Here is a 25,001-nt window from a genome sequence, read left to right on the forward strand (position 1 = left end):
AGAGGTCGCAGATTTATTTTCATAGTTTGTGACATTTTGAGAAAATCAAAGTGCCATGATTTCATACTCAATTTGGCCGAGCGTTTTCATGATTCGATCTCAACTTGTTTCCTCATTTAACCAGAACTGGCGACGTGAGAGAGAGATTTTGAATGAAAAGCTAGGTAACCTGTACAGATGTTTGTCCTCCAGTATATATGGCTAATTCAGCAGCCCAGATGACAGTGCAGCACACTAGACTAGCACAGGAAAGCAGCGCCACAAATGGAAGGAGGAACCAGTGATCAGACCTGAGTTAATAAGCAGCCTATCAGATGGGAGGAGGAACCAGTGATCAGACCTGAGTTAATAAGCAGCCTATCAGATGGGAGGAGGAACCAGTGATCAGGCCTGAGTTAGTAAGCAGCCTATCAGATGGGAGGAGGAACCAGTGATCAGACCTGAGTTAGTAACCAGCCTATCAGATGGAAGGAGGAACCAGTGACCAGACCTGAGTTAGTAAGCAGCCTATCAGATGGGAGGAGGAACCAGTGATCAGACCTGAGTTAGTAACCAGCCTATCAGATGGAAGGAGGAACTAGTGTTCAGACCTGAGTTAGTAACCAGCCTATCAGATGGAAGGAGGAACCAGTGATCAGACCTGAGTTAGTAACCAGCCTATCAGATGGAAGGAGGAACCAGTGATCAGACCTGAGTTAGTAACCAGCCTATCAGATGGAAGGAGGAACCAGTGTTCAGACCTGAGTTAGTAACCAGCCTATCAGATGGAAGGAGGAACCAGTGATCAGACCTGAGTTAGTAACCAGCCTATCAGATGGAAGGAGGAACCAGTGATCAGACCTGAGTTAGTAACCAGCCTATCAGATGGAAGGAAGAACCAGTGATCAGACCTGAGTTAGTAACCAGCCTATCAGATGGAAGGAGGAACCAGTGATCAGACCTGAGTTAGTAACCAGCCTATCAGATGGAAGGAAGAACCAGCGATCAGACCTGAGTTAGTAACCAGCCTATCAGATGGAAGGAGGAACCAGTGATCAGACCTGAGTTAGTAACCAGCCTATCAGATGGAAGGAGCAACTAGTGATCAGACCTGAGTTAGTAACCAGCCTATCAGATGGGAGGAGGAACCAGTGATCAGACCTGAGTTAGTAACCAGCCTATCAGATGGGAGGAGGAACCAGTGATCAGACCTGAGTTAGTAACCAGCCTATCAGATGGGAGGAGGAACCAGTGATCAGACCTGAGTTAGTAACCAGCCTATTAGATGGAAGGAGGAACCAGTGATCAGACCTGAGTTAGTAACCAGCCTAGTAACCAGCCTATCTTTGGTAGAGCGCGCGACTCCCTCCGACAGTCCAAAACGTTTAGAGATTTTTTTTCATGACTATAACGCCGGCTCCCTTCGACATGCAAAGTAATATTATAAAGTAACGCGTTACTTTTGTTAAATGTACAGAGTAATATGTAATATATTAGTTTCCAGGTAACTAACCCCAACACTGATTGTCAGTATGGGAGACCCTAATATGTTGATATTTGTTGCTTACTGAATACTCTTCTGCTAAACACTATGTACTAAATAGTATGTTGTACGATTAGTGAACGGCTGCATACATTTTTACTAAATAGTATGTTGTGTGGTTAGTACACAGTATGGCTTTTTGGTTAGTAGTAGGCAAGACAGATTTCAGACAGACAGTGATGAGACGAGACAGAGAGATGAAGGGAGACCAAGAAGGAGAGCGTGGGTAAATGGAAAGAAAGGAGAGAGAATGCAGGGCAGGCTGTACTGAAGTAGCCAGACAGGCAGGGCCTCTCGCTCTCGCTCTCTCTCTCGGCTGGTTGTACATCAGACTCTGCTCTGGAATTCAGGAATCCAACATTCCAACTCCCCACATAATAACCCCTTTGCCCGCCTCCTACTCCTCCCTCACTGGCTAAAGGACGGGCACTTATGCATGGTCAGGCCAATCAAAAACTCCCATGGTCTCTCGTGTGGAATCGGGGCCAGTCTCCAAAGAAGTAGATCAATATACAGTGCCTTGCGAAAGTATTCGGCCCCCTTGAACTTTGCGACCTTTTGCCACATTTCAGGCTTCAAACATAAAGATATAAAACTGTATTTTTTTGTGAAGAATCAACAAGTGGGACACAATCATGAAGTGGAACGACATTTATTGGATATTTCAAACTTTTTTAACAAATCAAAAACTGAAAAATTGGGCGTGCAAAATTATTCAGCCCCTTTACTTTCAGTGCAGCAAACTCTCTCCAGAAGTTCAGTGAGGATCTCTGAATGATCCAATGTTGACCTAAATGACTAATGATGATAAATACAATCCACCTGTGTGTAATCAAGTCTCTGTATAAATGCACCTGCACTGTGATAGTCTCAGAGGTCCGTTAAAAGCGCAGAGAGCATCATGAAGAACAAGGAACACACCGGGCAGGTCCGAGATACTGTTGTGAAGAAGTTTAAAGCCGGATTTGGATACAAAAAGATTTCCCAAGCTTTAAACATCCCAAGGAGCACTGTGCAAGCGATAATATTGAAATGGAAGGAGTATCAGACCACTGCAAATCTACCAAGACCTGGCCGTCCCTCTAAACTTTCAGCTCATACAAGGAGAAGACTGATCAGAGATGCAGCCAAGAGGCCCATGATCACTCTGGATGAACTGCAGAGATCTACAGCTGAGGTGGGAGACTCTGTCCATAGGACAACAATCAGTCGTATATTGCACAAATCTGGCCTTTATGGAAGAGTGGCAAGAAGAAAGCCATTTCTTAAAGATATCCATAAAAAGTGTCGTTTAAAGTTTGCCACAAGCCACCTGGGAGACACACCAAACATGTGGAAGAAGGTGCTCTGGTCAGATGAAACCAAAATTGAACTTTTTGGCAACAATGCAAAACGTTATGTTTGGCGTAAAAGCAACACAGCTGAACACACCATCCCCACTGTCAAACATGGTGGTGGCAGCATCATGGTTTGGGCCTGCTTTTCTTCAGCAGGGACAGGGAAGATGGTTAAAATTGATGGGAAGATGGATGGAGCCAAATACCGGACCATTCTGGAAGAAAACCTGATGGAGTCTGCAAAAGACCTGAGACTGGGACGGAGATTTGTCTTCCAACAAGACAATGATTCAAAACATAAAGCAAAATCTACAATGGAATGGTTCAAAAATAAACATATCCAGGTGTTAGAATGGCCAAGTCAAAGTCCAGACCTGAATCCAATCGAGAATCTGTGGAAAGAACTGAAAACTGCTGTTCACAAATGCTCTCCATCCAACCTCACTGAGCTCGAGCTGTTTTGCAAGGAGTAATGGGACAAAATGTCAGTCTCTCGATGTGCAAAACTGATAGAGACATACCCCAAACGACTTACAGCTGTAATCACAGCAAAAGGTGGCGCTACAAAGTATTAACTTAAGGGGGCTGAATCATTTTGCACGCCCAATTTTTCAGTTTTTGATTTGTTAAAAAAGTTTGAAATATCCAATAAATGTCGTTCCACTTCATGATTGTGTCCCACTTGTTGTTGATTCTTCACAAAAAAATACAGTTTTATATCTTTATGTTTGAAGCCTGAAATGTGGCAAAAGGTCGCAAAGTTCAAGGGGGCCGAATACTTTCGCAAGGCACTGTATAAGAGGGGGAAAGAAGACAGCTTCCTCAGGCCATGGTGTGTGTGTGTGTGTGTGTGTGTGTGTGTGTGTGTGTCCACAAAGAAGGCCTGGATACTCAGGGAACCAAACATCAGGATGGTTCATTCTGTCGGCACAACCATCACAGAATCTGTTAAGGGCTGTGGGTGGGTGGTATAGGGCAAGAGTCTCTGGTTGGTAAACTGCATGTAGTCTTAATGCATGGTGACTGTTGATTGAATGGGATGATGGAAGAGTGGAGGGAGACTTTGGAATATGAAGGCAAAGGAAAGGTGTCTCCTGTCCCCTCCATCTCTCATCTGTCCTCCTCTACTGTCCCCTCTCCATCTCTCATCTGTCCTCCTCTCCTGTCCCCTCCATCTCTCATCTGTCCTCCTCTCCTGTCCCCTCCATCTCTCATCTGTCCTCCTCTCCTGTCCCCTCCATCTCTCATCTGTCCTCCTCTCCTGTCCCCTCCATCTCTCATCTGTCCTCCTCTCCTGTCCCCTCCATCTCTCATCTGTCCTCCTCTCCTGTCCCCTCTCCATCTCTCATCTGTCCTCCTCTACTGTCCCCTCTTCATCTCCATCTCTCCTCCTCTACTGTCCCCTCTTCATCTCCATCTCTCCTCTTCTACTGTCCCCTCTCCATCTCTCCTCCTCTACTGTCCCCTCTCCATCTCTCCTCCTCTACTGTCCCCTCTCCATCTCTCCTCTACTGTCCCCTCTCCCTCTCTCCTCCTCTACTGTCCCCTCTCCCTCATCTCTCCTCTACTGTCCCCTCTTCATCTCCCCTCCTCTACTGTCCCCTCTTCATCTCCATCTCTCCTCCTCTACTGTCCCCTCTCCATCTCTCCTCCTCTACTGTCCCCTCTCCATCTCTCCTCCTCTCCTGATGGTTGTAGTCAGTGTGTGCTGCTCTTACTGTGGTTGTGTCCACCTGGTCCTCTGAGAGATGGAGAACTCGACCTCTCTGAATAGATATATTATAATTTTAGTGGGGGAACGTACTCTGAAACCCCAGTTGTATTTTTCAGTCAGATTCGTGAAACAATGTTAACACTCGTTCAATACTTCAATCGTATTTTAATTCAATTCTCACATGAACATACAGCTTAAAGGTGACTGTCAGGAAGTGTGTAGTTGCCCTACCTGTTGACTGCCAGGATGTGTGTAGTCAGGATGTGTGTAGTTGCCCTACCTGTTGACTGTGAGGAAGTGTGTAGTTGCCCTACCTGTTGACTGTCAGGAAGTGTGTAGTTTCCCTACCTGTTGACTGTCAGGATGTGTGTAGTTACCCAACCTGTTGACTGCCAGGATGTGTGTTGTTGCCCTACCTGTTGACTGTCAGGATGTGTGTAGTTACCCTACCTGTTGACTGTCAGGATGTGTGTAGTTACCCTATCTGTTGACTGCCAGGATGTGTGTTGTTGCCCTACCTGTTGACTGTCAGGATGTGTGTAGTTACCCTACCTGTTGACTGCCAGGAAGTGTGTAGTTGCCCTACGTGTTGACTGTCAGGATGTGTGTAGTTACCCCAGCTGTTGACTGTCAGGATGTGTGTAGTTGCCCTACCTATTGACTGCCAGGATGTGTGTTGTTGCCCTACCTGTTGACTGTCAGGAAGTGTGTAGTTGCCCTACCTGTTGACTGTCAGGATGTGTGTAGTTACCCTACCTGTTTACCAACATGGAAACGTATTATGTATGCAGCCTCTGGGCTCTGGTCTATAGTAGTGCACTATATAGGGAATAGGGCTCTGGTCTATAGTAGTGCACTATATAGGGAATAGGGCTCTGGTCTATAGTAGTGCGCTATATAGGGAATAGGGCTCTGGTCTATAGTAGTGCACTATATAGGGAATAGGGCTCTGGTCTATACTAGTGCACTATATAGGGAATAGGGCTCTGGTCTATAGTAGTGCGCTATATAGGGAATAGGGCTCTGGTCTATAGTAGTGAACTATATAGGGAATAGGGCTCTGGTCTATAGTAGTACCACTATATAGGGAATAGGGCTCTGGTCTATAGTAGTGCACTATATAGGGAATAGGGCTCTGGTCTATAGTAGTACCACTATATAGGGAATAGGGCTCTAGTCTATAGTAGTGCACTATATAGGGAATAGGGCTCTGGTCTATAGTAGTACCACTATATAGGGAATAGGGCTCTGGTCTATAGTAGTGCACTATATAGGGAATAGGGCTCTGGTCTATAGTAGTGCGCTATATAGGGAATAGGGCTCTGGTCTATAGTAGTGCACTATATAGGGAATAGGGCTCTGGTCTATACTAGTGCACTATATAGGGAATAGGGCTCTGGTCTATAGTAGTGCGCTATATAGGGAATAGGGCTCTGGTCTATAGTAGTGAACTATATAGGGAATAGGGCTCTGGTCTATAGTAGTACCACTATATAGGGAATAGGGCTCTGGTCTATAGTAGTGCACTATATAGGGAATAGGGCTCTGGTCTATAGTAGTACCACTATATAGGGAATAGGGCTCTAGTCTATAGTAGTGCACTATATAGGGAATAGGGCTCTGGTCTATAGTAGTGCACTATATAGGGAATAGGGCTCTGGTCTATAGTAGTACCACTATATAGGGAATAGGGCCCTGGTCTATAGTAGTACCACTATATAGGGAATAGGGCCCTGGTCTATAGTAGTACCACTATATAGGGAATAGGGCCCTGGTCTATAGTAGTACCACTATATAGGGAATAGGGCCCTGGTCTATAGTAGTACCACTATATAGGGAATAGGACTCTGGTCTATAGTAGTGTACTATATAGGGAATAGGGCTCTGGTCTATAGTAGTACCACTATATAGGGAATAGGGCCCTGGTCTATAGTAGTACCACTATATAGGGAATAGGGCTCTGGTCTATAGTAGTGTACTATATAGGGAATAGGGCTCTGGTCTATAGTAGTACCACTATATAGGGAATAGGGCCCTGGTCTATAGTAGTACCACTATATAGGGAATAGGGCCCTGGTCTATAGTAGTACCACTATATAGGGAATAGGGCCCTGGTCTATAGTAGTACCACTATATAGGGAATAGGACTCTGGTCTATAGTAGTACCACTATATAGGGAATAGGGCCCTGGTCTATAGTAGTACCACTATATAGGGAATAGGGCTCTGGTCTATAGTAGTACCACTATATAGGGAATATGGATCTGGTCTATAGTAGTACCACTATATAGGGAATAGGGCTCTGGTCTATAGTAGTACCACTATATAGGGAATAGGGCTCTGGTCTATAGTAGTACCACTATATAGGGAATAGGGCTCTGGTCTATAGTAGTACCACTATATAGGGAATAGGGCTCTGGTCTATAGTAGTACCACTATATAGGGAATAGGGCTCTGGTCTAAAGTAGTACCACTATATAGGGCTCTGGTCTATAGTAGTACCACTATATAGGGAATAGGGTGCCAATTCAGATGCAGCTTGTTACTCCTGTTTAGTGTTGAGAAGAGTTTCCATAACAACAGACTTAACTTTATGAAAGACTTAAAAGGGCTAAAATCCATTTGATTGATTTGACCTGCCGGTCTAACGTTGTGTTAATGTGTTGTTGTTGTCCAGGAGTTTGCTGTCTCTCTAATGTTGTGTTAATGTGGTTGTTGTTGTTGTTGTCCAGGAGTTTGCTGTCTCTAACGTTGTGTTAATGTGTTGTTGTTGTTGTCCAGGAGTTTGCTGCGCTGACCAAGGAGGTGAATGTGTGTCGAGAGCATTTGATGGAGAGGGAGGAGGAGATCGCTGAGCTCAAGGCTGAGAGGAACAACACACGGGTCAGTCTCACACACACACACACACACACACACACACACAGTCCCCTTCCAGTCCCTAGCATAGTCCATTAACAGTGTCAGACTCCCACTGGTTTGACCTGTGAGTATTCGTTTCTGTTTGTGTTTTAGTAGTGTGTGTGTGTGTGTGTGTGTGTGTGTATTTACGAGTGTTTTTAAGAGAGAGCTTGATCTTTGTTCTGAGGATTAGGTCACCCCTAATGAGTGGTTGACAGAGCACCCGCCCTCCCAGGTCACAGTGCAGACAGCCATAGGATAATTCCCCTGTCTGTCACTTCTCTGCTCAGGCCTAGTGGCAGATGACGGCTCTAACTGGTTAATCCACCTGCCAGTCCAGTTGCAATGAGCAGAGTCTGGGTCAGTCTAATTAGGAACGATGGACACTGACTGGGGAGAGGAGGGAGGGGGAGGAATTAGAGAGGGGAGGGAGGAGGAATTGAAAGAGGGGGAGGGAAGGTGGGAGGAGGAGGAGAGGGGATGGAGGGTAGAATATGGGAGGATGGAGGGTAGAATATGGGAGGATGGAGGGTAGAATATGGGAGGAAGGGGAGTGGGAGGATGGAGGGTAGAATATGGGAGGAAGGGGAGAGGGAGGATGGAGGGTAGAATATGAGAGGGAGGAGAGAGGGAGGATGGAGGGTAGAATATGGGAGGAAGGGGGTAGAGGGGGGGATATGAAGGGGGAAGGGGAGATTAAGGGAAGAGTCTGGGCTTTGTCAGCCTGCAGCTCTGATGGGACCCCCCTGAGCTGCTCAACCACATGGGATTGAGCACAACACACATTCGTGTGTAGACATGTCTGTACTATTTCCCAATCCTGTGTGTGTGTGTGTGTGTGTGTGTGGCGTGAACATGCTGTTTGAAACTTGTGTATTCTGTGATGACCGTAGCTTTTCCTGGAAAGTGTGTGTGTGTAACATCTGATGTGTGTTCTGTGATGACCGTAGCTTCTCCTGGAGCATCTGGAGTGTCTGGTGTCTCGTCATGAACGCAGTCTGAGGATGACGGTGGTGAAGAGGCAGGCCCAGTCTCCTGCCGGGGTCTCCAGCGAGGTAGAGGTCCTCAAGGCACTCAAGTCCCTGTTCGAACACCACAAAGCCCTGGATGAGAAGGTTGGTAGAGGGGAGGACATCGTCTGCCTGCTAACCTCTTCTTTTGTAGAGATGTAATGGCAAGTGTGTAAAATGATGGAGACTAATAATTGTCTGTTTTCCAGGTCAGGGAGAGACTGCGTGTGGCTTTAGAAAGATGCAGCCAACTGGAAGAACAGCTCACATCACAACACAAAGAGGTAAGCCTCATCGGACCACCCTGTGGTGACCCCGTGGTAACCCTGTGTACACACACATCTAAAAGTACAATCATGGAATTAAGATGTATATACTATTAGGACGAGCAATGTCGGAGTGGCATAGACGAAAATACAGTAGGCTAGTATACAATATATTCCTATGAAATGGGTAAAGCAGTATGTAAACATTATTAGCGTGACCAGTGATTCCATGTCTATGAATATTGGGCAGCAGCCTCTAAGGTGCAGGGTTGAGTAACCGAGTGGTAGTCGGCTAGTGATGGCTATTTAACAGTCTGTTGGCCTCCACCCTCTTCCATCCACTTATTTCATCATTCCCATATTTAACAAAGAAGAATAGGCTTCGTATGGTGATTACACAGTATCTGTGATGTTATACTGTCTAGTGATTACACAGTATCTGTGATGTTGTCTTGTGGTTACACAGTATCTGTGATGTTATACTGTCTTGTGGTTACACAGTATCTGTGATGTTGTCTTGTGGTTACACAGTATCTGTGATGTTATACTGTCTTGTGATTACACAGTATCTGTGATGTTATACTGTCTTGTGGTTACACAGTATCTGTAATGTTATACTGTCTAGTGATTACACAGTATCTGTGATGTTATACTGTCTTGTGGTTACACAGTATCTGTGATGTTATACTGTCTAGTGATTACACAGTATCTGTGATGTTATCTAGTGATTACACAGTATCTGTGATGTTATACTGTCTAGTGATTACACAGTATCTGTGATGTTATACTGTCTAGTGATTACACAGTATCTGTAATGTTATACTGTCTAGTGATTACACAGTATCTGTGATGTTATACTGTCTAGTGGTTACACAGTATCTGTAATGTTATACTGTCTAGTGATTACACAGTATCTGTGATGTTATACTGTCTAGTGATTACACAGTATCTGTGATGTTATACTGTCTAGTGATTACACAGTATCTGTAATGTTATACTGTCTAGTGATTACACAGTATCTGTGATGTTATACTGTCTAGTGATTACACAGTATCTGTGATGTTATACTGTCTTGTGGTTACACAGTATCTGTAATGTTATACTGTCTAGTGATTACACAGTATCTGTGATGTTATACTGTCTTGTGGTTACACAGTATCTGTGATGTTATACTGTCTAGTGATTACACAGTATCTGTGATGTTATCTAGTGATTACACAGTATCTGTGATGTTATACTGTCTAGTGATTACACAGTATCTGATGTTATACTGTCTAGTGATTACACAGTATCTGTGATGTTATACTGTCTAGTGATTACACAGTATCTGTGATGTTATACTGTCTAGTGATTACACAGTATCTGTAATGTTATACTGTCTAGTGATTACACAGTATCTGTGATGTTATACTGTCTAGTGATTACACAGTATCTGTGATGTTATACTGTCTAGTGATTACACAGTATCTGTGATGTTATACTGTCTAGTGATTACACAGTATCTGTGATGTTATACTGTCTAGTGATTACACAGTATCTGTGATGTTATACTGTCTAGTGATTACACAGTATCTGTGATGTTATACTGTCTAGTGATTACACAGTATCTGTGATGTTATACTGTCTAGTGATTACACAGTATCTGTGATGTTATACTGTCTAGTGATTACACAGTATCTGTAATGTTATACTGTCTTGTGGTTACACAGTATCTGTAATGTTATTCTGTCTAGTGATTACACAGTATCTGTGATGTTATACTGTCTAGTGATTACACAGTATCTGTGATGTTATACTGTCTAGTGATTACACAGTATCTGTGATGTTATACTGTCTAGTGATTACACAGTATCTGTGATGTTATACTGTCTAGTGATTACACAGTATCTGTGATGTTATACTGTCTAGTGATTACACAGTATCTGTGATGTTATACTGTCTAGTGATTACACAGTATCTGTGATGTTATACTGTCTAGTGATTACACAGTATCTGTGATGTTATACTGTCTAGTGGTTACACAGTATCTGTGATGTTATACTGTCTAGTGATTACACAGTATCTGTGATGTTATACTGTCTAGTGATTACACAGTATCTGTGATGTTATACTGTCTAGTGATTACACAGTATCTGTGATGTTGTCTTGTGGTTACACAGTATCTGTGATGTTACACTGTCTAGTGGTTACACAGTATCTGTGATGTTATACTGTCTAGTGATTACACAGTATCTGTGATGTTATACTGTCTAGTGATTACACGGTATCTGTAATGTTGTCTAGTGATTACACAGTATCTGTAATGTTATACTGTCTAGTGATTACACAGTATCTGTGATGTTATACTGTCTAGTGATTACACAGTATCTGTAATGTTATACTGTCTAGTGATTACACAGTATCTGTGATGTTATACTGTCTAGTGATTACACAGTATCTGTGATGTTATACTGTCTAGTGATTACACAGTATCTGTGATGTTATACTGTCTAGTGATTACACAGTATCTGTAATGTTATACTGTCTAGTGATTACACAGTATCTGTGATGTTGTCTTGTGGTTACACAGTATCTGTAATGTTATACTGTCTAGTGATTACACAGTATCTGTGATGTTGTCTTGTGGTTACACAGTATCTGTGATGTTATACTGTCTAGTGATTACACAGTATCTGTGATGTTGTCTTGTGGTTACACAGTATCTGTGATGTTATACTGTCTAGTGATTACACAGTATCTGTGATGTTGTCTTGTGGTTACACAGTATCTGTAATGTTATACTGTCTAGTGATTACACAGTATCTGTGATGTTGTCTTGTGGTTACACAGTATCTGTGATGTTATACTGTCTAGTGATTACACAGTATCTGTGATGTTATACTGTCTAGTGATTACACAGTATCTGTGATGTTATACTGTCTAGTGATTACACAGTATCTGTGATGTTATACTGTCTAGTGATTACACAGTATCTGTGATGTTATACTGTCTAGTGATTACACAGCATCTGTAATGTTGTCTTGTGATTACACAGTATCTGTGATGTTCCACTGTACACAGATACAGGTGTTGTAGGGACATGAGTCACACATTGATATGAGACTTATTAACTGAGAGCCTGATACTGGGACTCCACGAATGGACGTATACACACACAGAATGCACAGCGCTCTCAGGGGAGATGAGTCGTGAATGGGATTAAAATGGACAAAAGGGCTCGAGGATCATGGGAAAGTGGACTAGATTTCTCTCCTGTCCTCTACATCTCTCCTTTTGATTCTCTTCGTCTCAGAGAGTAGGGAATTAGCCTAGCAGTACACACACACACACACACACACACACACACACACTTCTCTTACGCTTCTCCTTGTGTGTGTCAGCCTGCATGAATGTGTGCGAGTTGGGCATTTAACAGACACTATTATCCAAAGGGACTTTAGTCATGTGTGAAATATGTTTTACGGGCTGCCGGTCCCGGGAATCAAACCCACTACCCTGGAGTTGCAAGCTCTACCGTCTGAGCTGTGAAAGATGGGGAGAGTGTGTCTGCCTGTCAGTGGAGGGATATATGCGTTTGTGTGGTTGGTCCCTGACCGGGGGCTGGCGGCACTAGAATAGTTGTGGTCAGGCTCACGGCCCAAACTGGACTCTTCCCTGGTGCTTCAGTCTCATGAGTTCACTCACTGTTTTTAAAATGGTGGCCAGACAACACACACAAGTACACACACACACCAGGGGAGGCTGCTGAGGGGAGCGAATGGAATGGCATCAAAGTCAAGGAAACCATGGAAACCACGTGTTTGATGTATTTGACACCATTCCACTGATTCCGCTCCAGCCATTACCACGAGCCTGTCCTCCCCAATTAAGGTGCCACCAACCTCCTGTGATACCCCCCACAGTTGAGCTGTACGTTTCAGTAGGAATCTTCTCTTGCCTCTAAAGCAAGTGTGTGTGTGTGTGTGTGTGTGTGTGTGTGTGTATTTACCTTTTAATGTCAGAGAGGGTCATCTGTATTTGGGGATTTGACAAAGTGGGATCAATGAATGAGTTAGCCTGCTAACTTTGAGAAGTCCTCTGATCAGACTGTGGAGTCCCTTAGGGGGCTTTTTAACAGTACTCTGATCAGACTGTGCAGTCCCTTAGGGGGCTTTTTAACAGTGCTCTGATCAGACTGTGGAGTCCCTTAGGGGGCTTTTTAACAGTGCTCTGATCAGACTGTGGAGTCCCTTAGGGGGCTTTTTAACAGTACTCTGATCAAACTGTGGAGTCCCTTAGGGGGCTTTTTAACAGTGCTCTGATCAGACTGTGGATTCCCTTATACCCAGACTACACCGCTCGCGTCGCGTGCACGAGTGTTACAAAATAAATGTAGAAATCTATATTATTCAATTATTGGACCCACACTGTGCGCGCGCGCCAATGAGCATCTGCGTTGCCAAGGGCTAAAATAGAAGTCAGTTCTATTTGTGACGCAGATCGCGCTGCAAGTCCTGCCTCTCCCATCTCCTCATTGGTTTATGGAAGCAGGTGGGTCACTGAAAGACGAATGAGGTCGGTGGCGGTAATGCACCTAATTTATGAAAGTTGCCAATCGCTATATAAAGTCAAGAGAAGAAAAAGCCTGGAAGCAGAAGAGATGACTGGAAACGATTCGGTAGACAGTTTTTTATGTGTGGATTAATTGTCGGAGTAGAGGACCTTGTGCATTTTAGGTAAAATAACAACTCAATGTTTATATCCCTGGACAAATTAGCTAGCAACAGCAAGCTAGCTAGCTAAATTGCCATAAATGTTTTATGCTTTTCAACCTGTCCCCATATTCATGTAATTGGTTGAGTTTGTTTTGATATTTTAACCTGTGTGTCGTGATCGTGTTTGATGTGGGGGGGGTTACATTTATGCACCTTGGCGCAGCCGGTTTGCGTTCCGTGATAGGAGTCTCTTTAACATGAACCCTTAAATCATTAATGATGTGCTGCTGTTAGTGTCTGGGTTCTGTTGTGTTGTGTTATTGGGTATTTATTGGTCTTCTATGTATTGGCTGGTCCAATCAAATGTCCCCAATTTGGGGTATTTAATAAAGTACTATCCTCTCCTAGATGTCTTACCTGAGAGAGCAGAACGTCCAGAAGAGGTCGCTAGGCGATGGAATGGAAGGGCTCAACCACAACCCTGAAAACACCCCGAGCACAAACGGCAAGGTAGGAAACCTTTTATCCAGAGAGACTTAGTCAGTGAATTTAAATAAGGAAGATAAAACAACCACAAGCCTCCAAGGCCGTGCCCTGCGTGTCCCTAGTGGTCATCAGATGGCTCTCTGAGCCAGGAGGAGGACCAGGGGAAGGGTCAGGGGTTATAGGTCATGTCCTAGTTGTTTCTGTCTATATTTAAGAAACCTAAACCCTGTTTTGTCCCTAGCGGTCGTCAGATGGCTCTCTGAGCCAGGAGGAGGACCAGGGGAAGGGTCAGGGGTTATAGGTCATGTCCGAGTTGTTTCTGTCTATATTTAAGGAACCTTAACCCTGTCTTGTCCCTAGCGGTCGTCAGATGGCTCTCTGAGCCAGGAGGAGGACCAGGGGAAGGTGGGGGAGCTGCAGGAGGTGGTGGCGAGACAGACGTCAGACCTGGGGCAGATGATGGAGCGCATGGCGGCCATGACGGGACGCATCAGCGAGCTGGAGGAGGACCTGGACACGGCACGCAAGGACCTCATCAAGAGTGAAGACGTGAACACACGCCTGCAGAGAGACATACGAGAGGTATGTACTGGATGGTAACATTACGAACACGCCTGCAGAGAGACATACGAGAGGTATGTACTGGATGGTAACATTACGAACACGCCTGCAGAGAGACATACGAGAGGTATGTGTGTATGTATACGGGTGTAGTGTGTGTGTGTGTGTGTGTGTGCTAAACGTATCCGTCTCTCTCTCTGTCCCGTCTAGTCTATGGCCCAGAAGGAGGACATAGAGGAGCGTATTGTCACCCTGGAGAAGAGGTACTTGGCAGCGCAGCGAGAGGCCACCTCCGTACACGACCTCAACGACAAGCTGGAGAACGAAGTGGCCAACAAGGAGTCCCTGTTCCGACAGGTCAGTATACACACACACACACACACACACACACACACACACACACACACACATCGAACCAACAGCAAGATCAGAGCAGTCATACTGTACAGAGACTATACTGGCCCACCAGTAAGGAAGCCTACAGTATCTCAGGTCTACAGCCCACCAGTAAGGAAGCCTACAGTACCTCAGGTCTACATCCCACCAGTAAGGAAGCCTACAGTATCTCAGGTCTACAGCCCACCAGTAAGGAAGCCTACAGTACCTCAGGTCTACAGCCTACCAGTAAGGAAGCCTACAGTATCTCAGTTCTACAGCCCACCAGTAGAAGCCTACAGTATCTCAGGTCTACAGCCTACTAGTAAGGAAGCCTACAGTATCTCAGGTCTACAGCCCACAAGTAAGGAAGCCTACAGTATCTCAGGTCTACAGCCTACCAGTAAGGAAGCCTACAGTATCTCAGGTCTACAGCCCACCAGTAAGAAAGCCTCAGTTGAGTTTTCCCACAGGGGTTTTTCAATTTTGGTTGTGTGTGTGTTTTGAGGAATTGTGTATTTGGGGGGTTAGTGTGAGTGTCGGCTCTTTCCGACAGCAGGATGAGCCTGCGGGGTCCTGGACCCCTTCTCGTGCATTCACAGACTGCCCAACGCAGCAGGCACATTCACTTCTCTCTCTGTTTTCTCTCTGTTTTGCCTGCTCTTCTCTTGTATGTCCTCTTCCCCTCCCTTCTGTTTTCTTTCTTGCCTCGATCTCTTCTCTCTTTTTCTAATCTCTATTGGTGGTTTCTCTTTTATTCTGGGCCTCCATGCTGCCAGAACTGGGCCAGCACGCTGCTGGAGGGGAGAGGAGGGAGGGAGACGGCTAACAGAGAAAATAGCTAGCCTTGTTATAGCAGGGAGATTACATCCAGATTGGAGTTTATCAAGTCATCCACCAGGGCAACAAGACGGTACCTAAACACTGTATCATCCCCCAGGCCAACAAGACGGTGCCTAAACACTGTATCATCCCCCAGGCCAACAAGACGGTGCCTAAACACTGTATCATCTCCCAGGGCAACAAGACGGTGCCTAAACACTGTATCATCCCCCAGGCCAACAAGACGGTACCTAAACACTGTGTGTCATCCCCCAGGCCAACAAGACGGTGCCTAAACACTGTATCATCTCCCAGGGCAACAAGACGGTGCCTAAACACTGTATCATCCCCCAGGCCAACAAGACGGTGCCTAAACACTGTATCATCCCCCAGGCCAACAAGACGGTACCTAAACACTGTATCATCCCCCAGGCCAACAAGACGGTGCCTAAACACTGTGTATCATCCCCCAGGCCAACAAGACGGTACCTAAACACTGTATCATCCCCCAGGCCAACAAGACTGTACCTAAACACTGTATCATCCCCCAGGCCAACAAGACGGTGCCTAAACACTGTATCATCTCCCAGGCCAACAAGACTGTACCTAAACACTGTATCATCCACCAGGCCAACAAGACGGTACCTAAACACTGTATCATCCCCCAGGCCAACAAGACGGTACCTAAACACTGTGTCATCCCCCAGGCCAACAAGACTGTACCTAAACACTGTATCATCCCCCAGGCCAACAAGACGGTGCCTAAACACTGTATCATCCCCCAGGGCAACAAGACGGTACCTAAACACTGTATCATCCCCCAGGGCAACAAGACGGTACCTAAACACTATCATCCCCCAGGCCAACAAGACTGTACCTAAACACTGTATCATCCCCCAGGCCAACAAGACGGTACCTAAACACTGTATCATCCCCCAGGCCAACAAGACGGTACCTAAACACTATCATCCCCCAGGCCAACAAGACTGTACCTAAACACTGTATCATCCCCCAGGCCAACAAGACTGTACTTAAACACTGTATCATCCCCCAGGGCAACAAGACGGTACCTAAACACTGTATCATCCCCCAGGGCAACAAGACGGTGCCTAAACACTGTATCATCCCCCAGGGCAACAAGACTGTACCTAAACACTGTATCATCCCCCAGGCCAACAAGACGGTACCTAAACACTGTATCATCCCCCAGGCCAACAAGACTGTACCTAAACACTGTGTATTGTGTTTGATCTACAGACTGAGGAGAGGAACCGTTGTAATGTATTGATTATTGTGTTTGATCTACAGACGGAGGAGAGGAACTGTTGGAATGTGTTGATTAATATGATTGATTAATGTGTTTGATCTACAGACTGAGGAGAGGAACCGTTGTAATGTGTTGATTAATATGATTGATTATTGTGTTTGATCTTCAGACTGAGGAGAGGAACCGTTGTAATGTATTGATTAATATGATTGATTAATGTGTTTGATCTACAGACTGAGGAGAGGAACAGGCAGCTGCAGGAGCGTTTAGAGCTGGCTGAGCAGAAGCTACAGCAGACCATCAGGAAGGCGGAGACTCTGCCCGAGGTGGAGGCGGAGCTAGCCCAGAGGGTGGCGGCCCTCACCAAGGTCAGTCCCGCCTCCACGCCGTCAAACATCATGCCTCCTGAGAGAGACTCCTCCATTTCTCATCCCCCCCCCCCCCGTGCGTGCTTGTGTGTGTGTGCACGTGCTTCGTTCCTCTAACTTTCTCACATCATTATTCAGGATTCATTCATGATTATCCATAATCGCGGTAGCATCCACGTTTTTAAATATAGAAATGTTTAGAAACATATTCGGTTCCTATTTACAATAAAAGTGACACAATACGTAGTTCACAATTCAGTTTCTTATTGGGGCAAAAAACCTAATCTGAAACACAACCTTAAACGAACTTAAAATGCATCCAACAAGTTTGTAGAGTCACCAGCTGGATGTATTCAGTGCCAGGAATATGGGACCAAATACTAACCTTTGGATGACTTTAGTACACTAGAAGGGAATTTGTGAAAATACTTACTGAAGAGAAATAAAACATGTTCAAATGGGGAGACTATATACAGGGCATTCAGAAAGTATTCAGACCCCTTGACCTTTTCCACATTTTATTACGTTACAGCCTTATTCTAAAATAGATTTAAATATATATTTTTCCCCCTGATCAATCTACACACAATACCCCATAATGACAAAGCAAAAAAAAATGTTTTTTTGCCATTAGCCATAAACTGAAATAACTTATTTACATTAGTATTCAGACCCTTTGCTATGAGACTCGTGATTGAGCTCTGGTGCATCCTGTTTCCATTGATCATCCTTGAGATGTTTCTACAACTTGATTGGAGTCCGCCTTTTGGTAAATTTAATTGATTGGACATGATTTGGAAAGGCACACACATGTATTTTTAAGGTCCCACATTTGACAAGACATGTCAGAGCAAAAACCAAGAATTGAGGTCAAAGGAATTGACCGTAGAGCTCCGAGACAGGATTGTGTCGAGGCACAGATCTGGGGAAGGATACCAAAAAACATGTATCTTTCCTCTCTTCCTTTTAACTCTTTAAGAGGCAGAGAGTTCAGTGTAGAACTTGTCACTGCCACACCGCCCAGCTACCTCCACCCAACCACCCAGCTACCTCCACCCAACCTCCCAGCTACCTCCACTTAACCACCCAGCTACCACCACTTAACCTCCCAGCTACCTCCACCCAACCACCCAGCTACCTCCACTTAACCTCCCAGCTACCTCCACCCAACCACCCAGCTACCTCCACTTAACCACCCAGCTACCTCCACTCACCCACCCAGCTACCTCCACCCAACCGCCCAGCTACCTCCACCCAACCTCCCAGCTACCTCCACTTAACCACCCAGCTACCACCACTTAACCTCCCAGCTACCACCACTTAACCTCCCAGCTACCTCCACCCAACCACCCAGCTACCTCCACTTAACCTCCCAGCTACCTCCACCCAACCACCCAGCTACCTCCACTTAACCACCCAGCTACCTCCACCCAACCGCCCAGCTACCTCCACCCAACCTCCCAGCTACCTCCACTTAACCACCCAGCTACCTCCACCCAACCGCCCAGCTACAACCGCCCAGCTACCACACCTTAACCACCCAGCTACCTCCACTTAACCACCCAGCTACCACCACTTAACCACCCAGCTACCACCACTTAACCACCCAGCTACCTCCACTTAACCACCCAGCTACCTCCACTTAACCACCCAGCTACCTCCACTTAACCACCCAGCTACCTCCACTTAACCGCCCAGCTACCTCCACTTAACCGCCCAGCTACCTCCACTTAACCGCCCAGCTACCTCCACCCAACCGCCCAGCTACCTCCACCCAACCTCCCAGCTACCTCCACCCAACCGCCCAGCCACCTCCACCCAACCGCCCAGCCACCTCCACCCAACCGCCCAGCCACCTCCACCCAACCGCCCAGCCACCTCCACCCAAACGCCCAGCCACCTCCACCCAACCGCCCAGCCACCTCCACCCAACCGCCCAGCCACCTCCACCCAACCGCCCAGCCACCTCCACCCAACCGCCCAGCCACCTCCACCCAACCGCCCAGCTACCTCCACCCAACCGCCCAGCTACCTCCACCCAAATGCCCAGCTACCTCCACCCAACCGCCCAGCTACCTCCACCCAAATGCCCAGCTACCTCCACCCAACCGCCCAGCTACCTCCACCCAACCGCCCAGCTACCTCCACCTAAACGCCCAGCTACCTCCACCCAGCCCTCTAGCTACCTCCACCCACCCAACCACCCAGCCCTCTAGCTACCTCCACCCACCCAACCACCCAGCTACCTCCACCCACCCAACCACCCAGCTACCTCCACCCACCCAGCCCTCTAGCTACCGCCGCCCACCAACCCAACCACCCAGCCCTCTAGCTACCTCCACCCAGCCCTCTAGCTACCTCCACCCAGCTACCTCCACCCAGCCCTTTAGCTACCTCCACCCAGCTACCTCCACCCAACCACCCAGCTATCTCCACCCAACCACCCAGCTACCTCTACCTCCACCCAACCACCCAGCTACTTCCACCCAGCTACCTCCACTCACCCACCCAGCTACCTCCACTCACCCACCCAGCTACCTCCACTCACCCACCCAGCTACCTCCACTCACCCACCCAGCTACCTCCACCCAACCTCCCAGCTACCTCCACCCAACCGCCCAGCCACCTCCACCCAACCACCCAGCTACTTCCACCCAGCCACCTCCACTCACCCACCCAGCTACCTCCACTCACCCACCCAGCTACCTCCACTCACCCACCCAGCTACCTCCACTCACCCACCCAGCTACCTCCACCCAACCGCCCAGCCACCTCCACCCAACCGCCCAGCCACCTCCACCCAACCGCCCAGCCACCTCCACCCAACCGCCCAGCCACCTCCACCCAACCGCCCAGCCACCTCCACCCAACCGCCCAGCCACCTCCACCCAACCGCCCAGCTACCTCCACCCAACCGCCCAGCTACCTCCACCCAACCGCCCAGCTACCTCCACCCAACCGCCCAGCTACCTCCACCCAACCGCCCAGCTACCTCCACCCAACCGCCCAGCTACCTCCACCTAAACGCCCAGCTACCTCCACCCAGCCCTCTAGCTACCTCCACCCACCCAACCACCCAGCCCTCTAGCTACCTCCACCCACCCAACCACCCAGCTACCTCCACCCACCCAACCACCCAGCTACATCCACCCACCCAACCACCCAGCTACCTCCACCCACCCAGCCCTCTAGCTACCGCCGCCCACCAACCCAACCACCCAGCCCTCTAGCTACCTCCACCCAGCCCTCTAGCTACCTCCACCCAGCTACCTCCACCCAGCCCTTTAGCTACCTCCACCCAGCCCTTTAGCTACCTCCACCCAGCTACCTCCACCCAACCACCCAGCTACCTCTACCTCCACCCAACCACCCAGCTACTTCCACCCAGCTACCTCCACTCACCCACCCAGCTACCTCCACTCACCCACCCAGCTACCTCCACTCACCCACCCAGCTACCTCCACTCACCCACCCAGCTACCTCCACTCACCCACCCAGCTACCTCCACCCAACCACCCAGCTACCTCCACCACTTATCATCCTCCAGTCTCTTGTTATTGTCATTAAGTCCTGTCTAGGAATCTCTGCTGAAGTCCTGTCTGTCCGCAGTCTTTAGTCCTGTCTGTCCTTTGTCTTTAGTCCTGTCTGTCCTCTGTCTTTAGTCCTGTCTGTCCTCTGTCTTTAGTCCTGTCTGTCCTCTGTCTTTAGTCCTGTCTGTCCTCTGTCTTTAGTCCTGTCTGTCCGCGGTCTTTAGTCCTGTCTGTCCGCGGTCTTTAGTCCTGTCTGTCCGCGGTCTTTAGTCCTGTCGGTCTGTCCGCGGTCTTTAGTCCTGTCGGCCTGTCCGCGGTCTTTAGTCCTGTCGGCCTGTCCGCGGTCTTTAGTCCTGTCGGCCTGTCCGCGGTCTTTAGTCCTGTCTGTCCACTGTCTTTAGTCCTGTCTGTCCTCTGTCTTTAGTCCTGTCTGTCCTCTGTCTTTAGTCCTGTCTGTCCTCTGTCTTTAGTCCTGTCTGTCCGCGGTCTTTAGTCCTGTCGGTCTGTCCGCGGTCTTTAGTCCTGTCGGTCTGTCCGCGGTCTTTAGTCCTGTCGGCCTGTCCGCAGTCTTTAGTCCTGTCTGTCCTCTGTCTTTAGTCCTGTCTGTCCGCAGTCTTTAGTCCTGTCGGCCGGTCCGCAGTCTTAGTCCTGTCTGTCCTCTGTCTTTAGTCCTGTCTGTCCTCGGTCTTTAGTCCTGCCGGCCGGTCCGCGGTCTTTAGCTGCACTAAAACTCTATTCCCTCTTGTCCTAAAGTACCTCCTGCTCTCTCTCTTGCTCTCTTCTATCACACTGTCGTCTTCTCCTCTCTGTTCCTCCTTTGGCCTGTCCTCAACCTTTACCTCCCCCTCCTCCCCAACCCCCCCCTAGCCTGACGCCTCGGGCTCTAAGGACGCCAAGACACAGAGGAAGGTAGAATGGCTACAATCACCCCTAAACCTCCCCCTATACCCTCACACCCCAGCCCCATCTCTTACCCCTGCCCAGTGGTCTAACTCTGCCTGCCTAGCTTGGTACTGCTGATCTATGTTTAAAGTCTATTTCTGTGCACAACTCCCCTCCCCCAACCTCTAAAAATAGTTTATGATCTAACAAAAACAGGAAGTGCTACTTAATTCCCTCCCCCCGCTTTCTCCAGAATAATTCAGTTCTCCAAACTCGCCCTTTTTATTTTAATGTTTAAATGTTCTTGTTTACATTGGACCACCCCACACTGGATTGTTACAGTACACTTCCCTTTAGCTACAGTACACTTCCCTTTAGCTACAGTACACTTCCCTTTAGCCACAGTACACTTCCCTTTAGCTACAGTACACTTCCCTTTAGCTACAGTACACTTCCCTTTAGCTACAGTACACTTCCCTTTAGCTACAGTACACTTCCCTTTAGTTACAGTACACTTCCCTTTAGCTACAGTACACTTCCCTTTAGCTACAGTACACTTCCCTTTAGCTACAGTACACTTCCCTTTAGCTACAGTACACTTCCCTTTAGCTACAGTATACTTCCCTTTAGCTACAGTATACTTCCCTTTAGCTACAGTACACTTCCCTTTAGCCACAGTACACTTCCCTTTAGCTACAGTACACTTCCCTTTAGCTACAGTACACTTCCCTTTAGCTACAGTACACTTCCCTTTAGCTACAGTACACTTCCCTTTAGCTACAGTACACTTCCCTTTAGCTACAGTACACTTCCCTTTAGCTACAGTACACTTCCCTTTAGCTACAGTAGACTTCCCTTTAGCTACAGTAGACTTCCCTTTAGCTACAGTAGACTTCCCTTTAGCTACAGTACACTTCCCTTTAGCTACAGTACACTTCCCTTTAGCTACAGTACACTTCCCTTTAGCTACAGTACACTTCCCTTTAGCTACAGTACACTTCCCTTTAGCTACAGTACACTTCCCTTTAGCTACAGTACACTTCCCCTTAGCTACAGGACACTTCCATTTAGCTACAGTACACTTCCCTTTAGCTACAGTACACTTCCCTTTAGCCACAGTACACTTCCCCTTAGCTACAGTACACTTCCCCTTAGCTACAGTACACTTCCCTTTAGCTACAGTACACTTCCCTTTAGCTACAGTACACTTCCCTTTAGCCACTAACTCTCTCCCCTTTCCACATGTGTCTAAGCACATTGTAGAGCCATTAACATGAGAACAGTTTCCCCTTCTTCCCCCCCTCAGATCCCCTTGTTTCTAGTCTGTGTATTCTGTCTGGAATGTAGTCATGGTGCTTTTATGGGGCTTGGCTGTACTGCTCTGTGTCCCCTGTCTCTGCTGCTACTGGCTGGCTGTACTGCTCTGTGTCCCTCTGCCATGTCCCCTGTCTATGCTGGTGCATGGCTGCTACTGGCTGGCTGTACTGATGTGTCCCCTGTCTCTGCTGGTGCATCCTTCTCCAGGGTCATTTGTATTGATCTGAAAGAAGCTACACACCTAGCCAGCCCTTTTCAACTTCTCCAGTCCTCTTACACTGACCCAGCCCTCTCAGATCTGTACAAATTCCTAAAGGGTAGAGGTTAGGGAATGTTTTTTTTTTTTTGCAAGTATGAGGTGTTTGACTCTGTCTGTCCCGCAGGCGGAGGAGCGTCATGGCAACGTGGAGGAGAGGGTGAGGCAGATGGAGGCTCAGCTGGAGGAGAAGAACCAGGAACTGCTCAGGGTGAGACAAGATAGGGTCAAAGGTCGTCTGGCTGGCAGTCAGTCAGTCTGTGTTGTTGGGGCAGAAATTGTTTACAGATGTAGTCATTGGACTGTCTTCATTTAGCATTGTACCTTCATTGTAGACAATATATTCATTCTCATTCAAATAAGTCAGTGAAGATTTTACCTCATATAACTGAAAGATCCATTAATTAACAGAAAATGGAAAGAAAACAATTTAAAATGTGTGTTGTGAAATGTTTCCTGTCATAAAGGAAGCGGTAGTTTTTCCTGCTCTGCCTGGGAGCTCTTCTGATTAGCGTGTGTGTTTGTGTTGTGAAGGCGCGCCAGAGGGAGAAGATGAACGAGGAGCACAACAGGCGTCTGTCGGAGACGGTGGACAAGCTGCTGTCAGAGTCCAACGAGAGGCTACAGCTTCACCTCAAGGAGAGGATGTCTGCCCTAGAGGACAAGGTGGGTGGGATAGGTTACAGCTGATGTCTGCCCTAGAGGACAAGGTGGGTGGGTTAGGTTACAGCTGATGTCTGCCCTAGAGGACAAGGTGGGTGGGTTAGGTTACAGCTGATGTCTGCCCTAGAGGACAAGGTGGGTGGGTTAGGTTACAGCTTCACCTCAAGGAGAGGATGTCTGCCCTAGAGGACAAGGTGGGTGGGTTAGGTTACAGCTGATGTCTGCCCTAGAGGACAAGGTGGGTGGGTTAGGTTACAGCTTCACCTCAAGGAGAGGATGTCTGCCCTAGAGGACAAGGTGGGTGGGTTAGGTTACAGCTGATGTCTGCGCTAGAGGACAAGGTGGGTGGGTTAGGTTACAGCTGATGTCTGCCCTAGAGGACAAGGTGGGTGGGTTAGGTTACAACTTCACCTCAAGGAGAGGATGTCTGCCCTAGAGGACAAGGTGGGTGGGATAGGTTACAGCTGATGTCTGCCCTAGAGGACAAGGTGGGTGGGTTAGGTTACAGCTGATGTCTGCCCTAGAGGACAAGGTGGGTGGGTTAGGTTACAGCTTCACCTCAAGGAGAGGATGTCTGCCCTAGAGGACAAGGTGGGTGGGTTAGGTTACAGCTGATGTCTGCCCTAGAGGACAAGGTGGGTGGGTTAGGTTACAGCTTCACCTCAAGGAGAGGATGTCTGCCCTAGAGGACAAGGTGGGTGGGTTAGGTTACAGCTGATGTCTGCCCTAGAGGACAAGGTGGGTGGGTTAGGTTACAGCTTCACCTCAAGGAGAGGATGTCTGCCCTAGAGGACAAGGTGGGTGGGTTAGGTTACAGCTGATGTCTGCGCTAGAGGACAAGGTGGGTGGGTTAGGTTACAGCTGATGTCTGCCCTAGAGGACAAGGTGGGTGGGTTAGGTTACAACTTCACCTCAAGGAGAGGATGTCTGCCCTAGAGGACAAGGTGGGTGGGTTAGGTTACAGCTGATGTCTGCCCTAGAGGACAAGGTGGGTGGGTTAGGTTACAGCTGATGTCTGCCCTAGAGGACAAGGT

General features: G+C 47.5%; 1 protein-coding gene across 23 annotated transcripts in view; it reads left to right on the plus strand.

Annotated features, from left to right (window-relative positions):
• Positions 1-25,001, plus strand: part of LOC110526809 (liprin-alpha-1) — a 94,746-nt gene that overhangs the window by 37,961 nt on the left and 31,784 nt on the right. For all 23 annotated transcript variants that reach the window (XM_036981478.1, XM_036981487.1, XM_036981481.1 and 20 more), the window contains exons 3-11: positions 7,354-7,455; positions 8,421-8,585; positions 8,690-8,764; positions 13,849-13,950; positions 14,287-14,508; positions 14,698-14,844; positions 17,185-17,319; positions 23,432-23,515; positions 23,839-23,970. In XM_036981478.1, the coding sequence (XP_036837373.1) occupies positions 7,354-7,455; positions 8,421-8,585; positions 8,690-8,764; positions 13,849-13,950; positions 14,287-14,508; positions 14,698-14,844; positions 17,185-17,319; positions 23,432-23,515; positions 23,839-23,970 (1,164 nt within the window). The remainder of the gene's footprint in view (positions 1-7,353; positions 7,456-8,420; positions 8,586-8,689; positions 8,765-13,848; positions 13,951-14,286; positions 14,509-14,697; positions 14,845-17,184; positions 17,320-23,431; positions 23,516-23,838; positions 23,971-25,001) is intronic.

Source organism: Oncorhynchus mykiss, chromosome 6 (genome assembly GCF_013265735.2).
Source record: "Oncorhynchus mykiss isolate Arlee chromosome 6, USDA_OmykA_1.1, whole genome shotgun sequence".
NCBI lineage: Eukaryota > Metazoa > Chordata > Actinopteri > Salmoniformes > Salmonidae > Oncorhynchus > Oncorhynchus mykiss.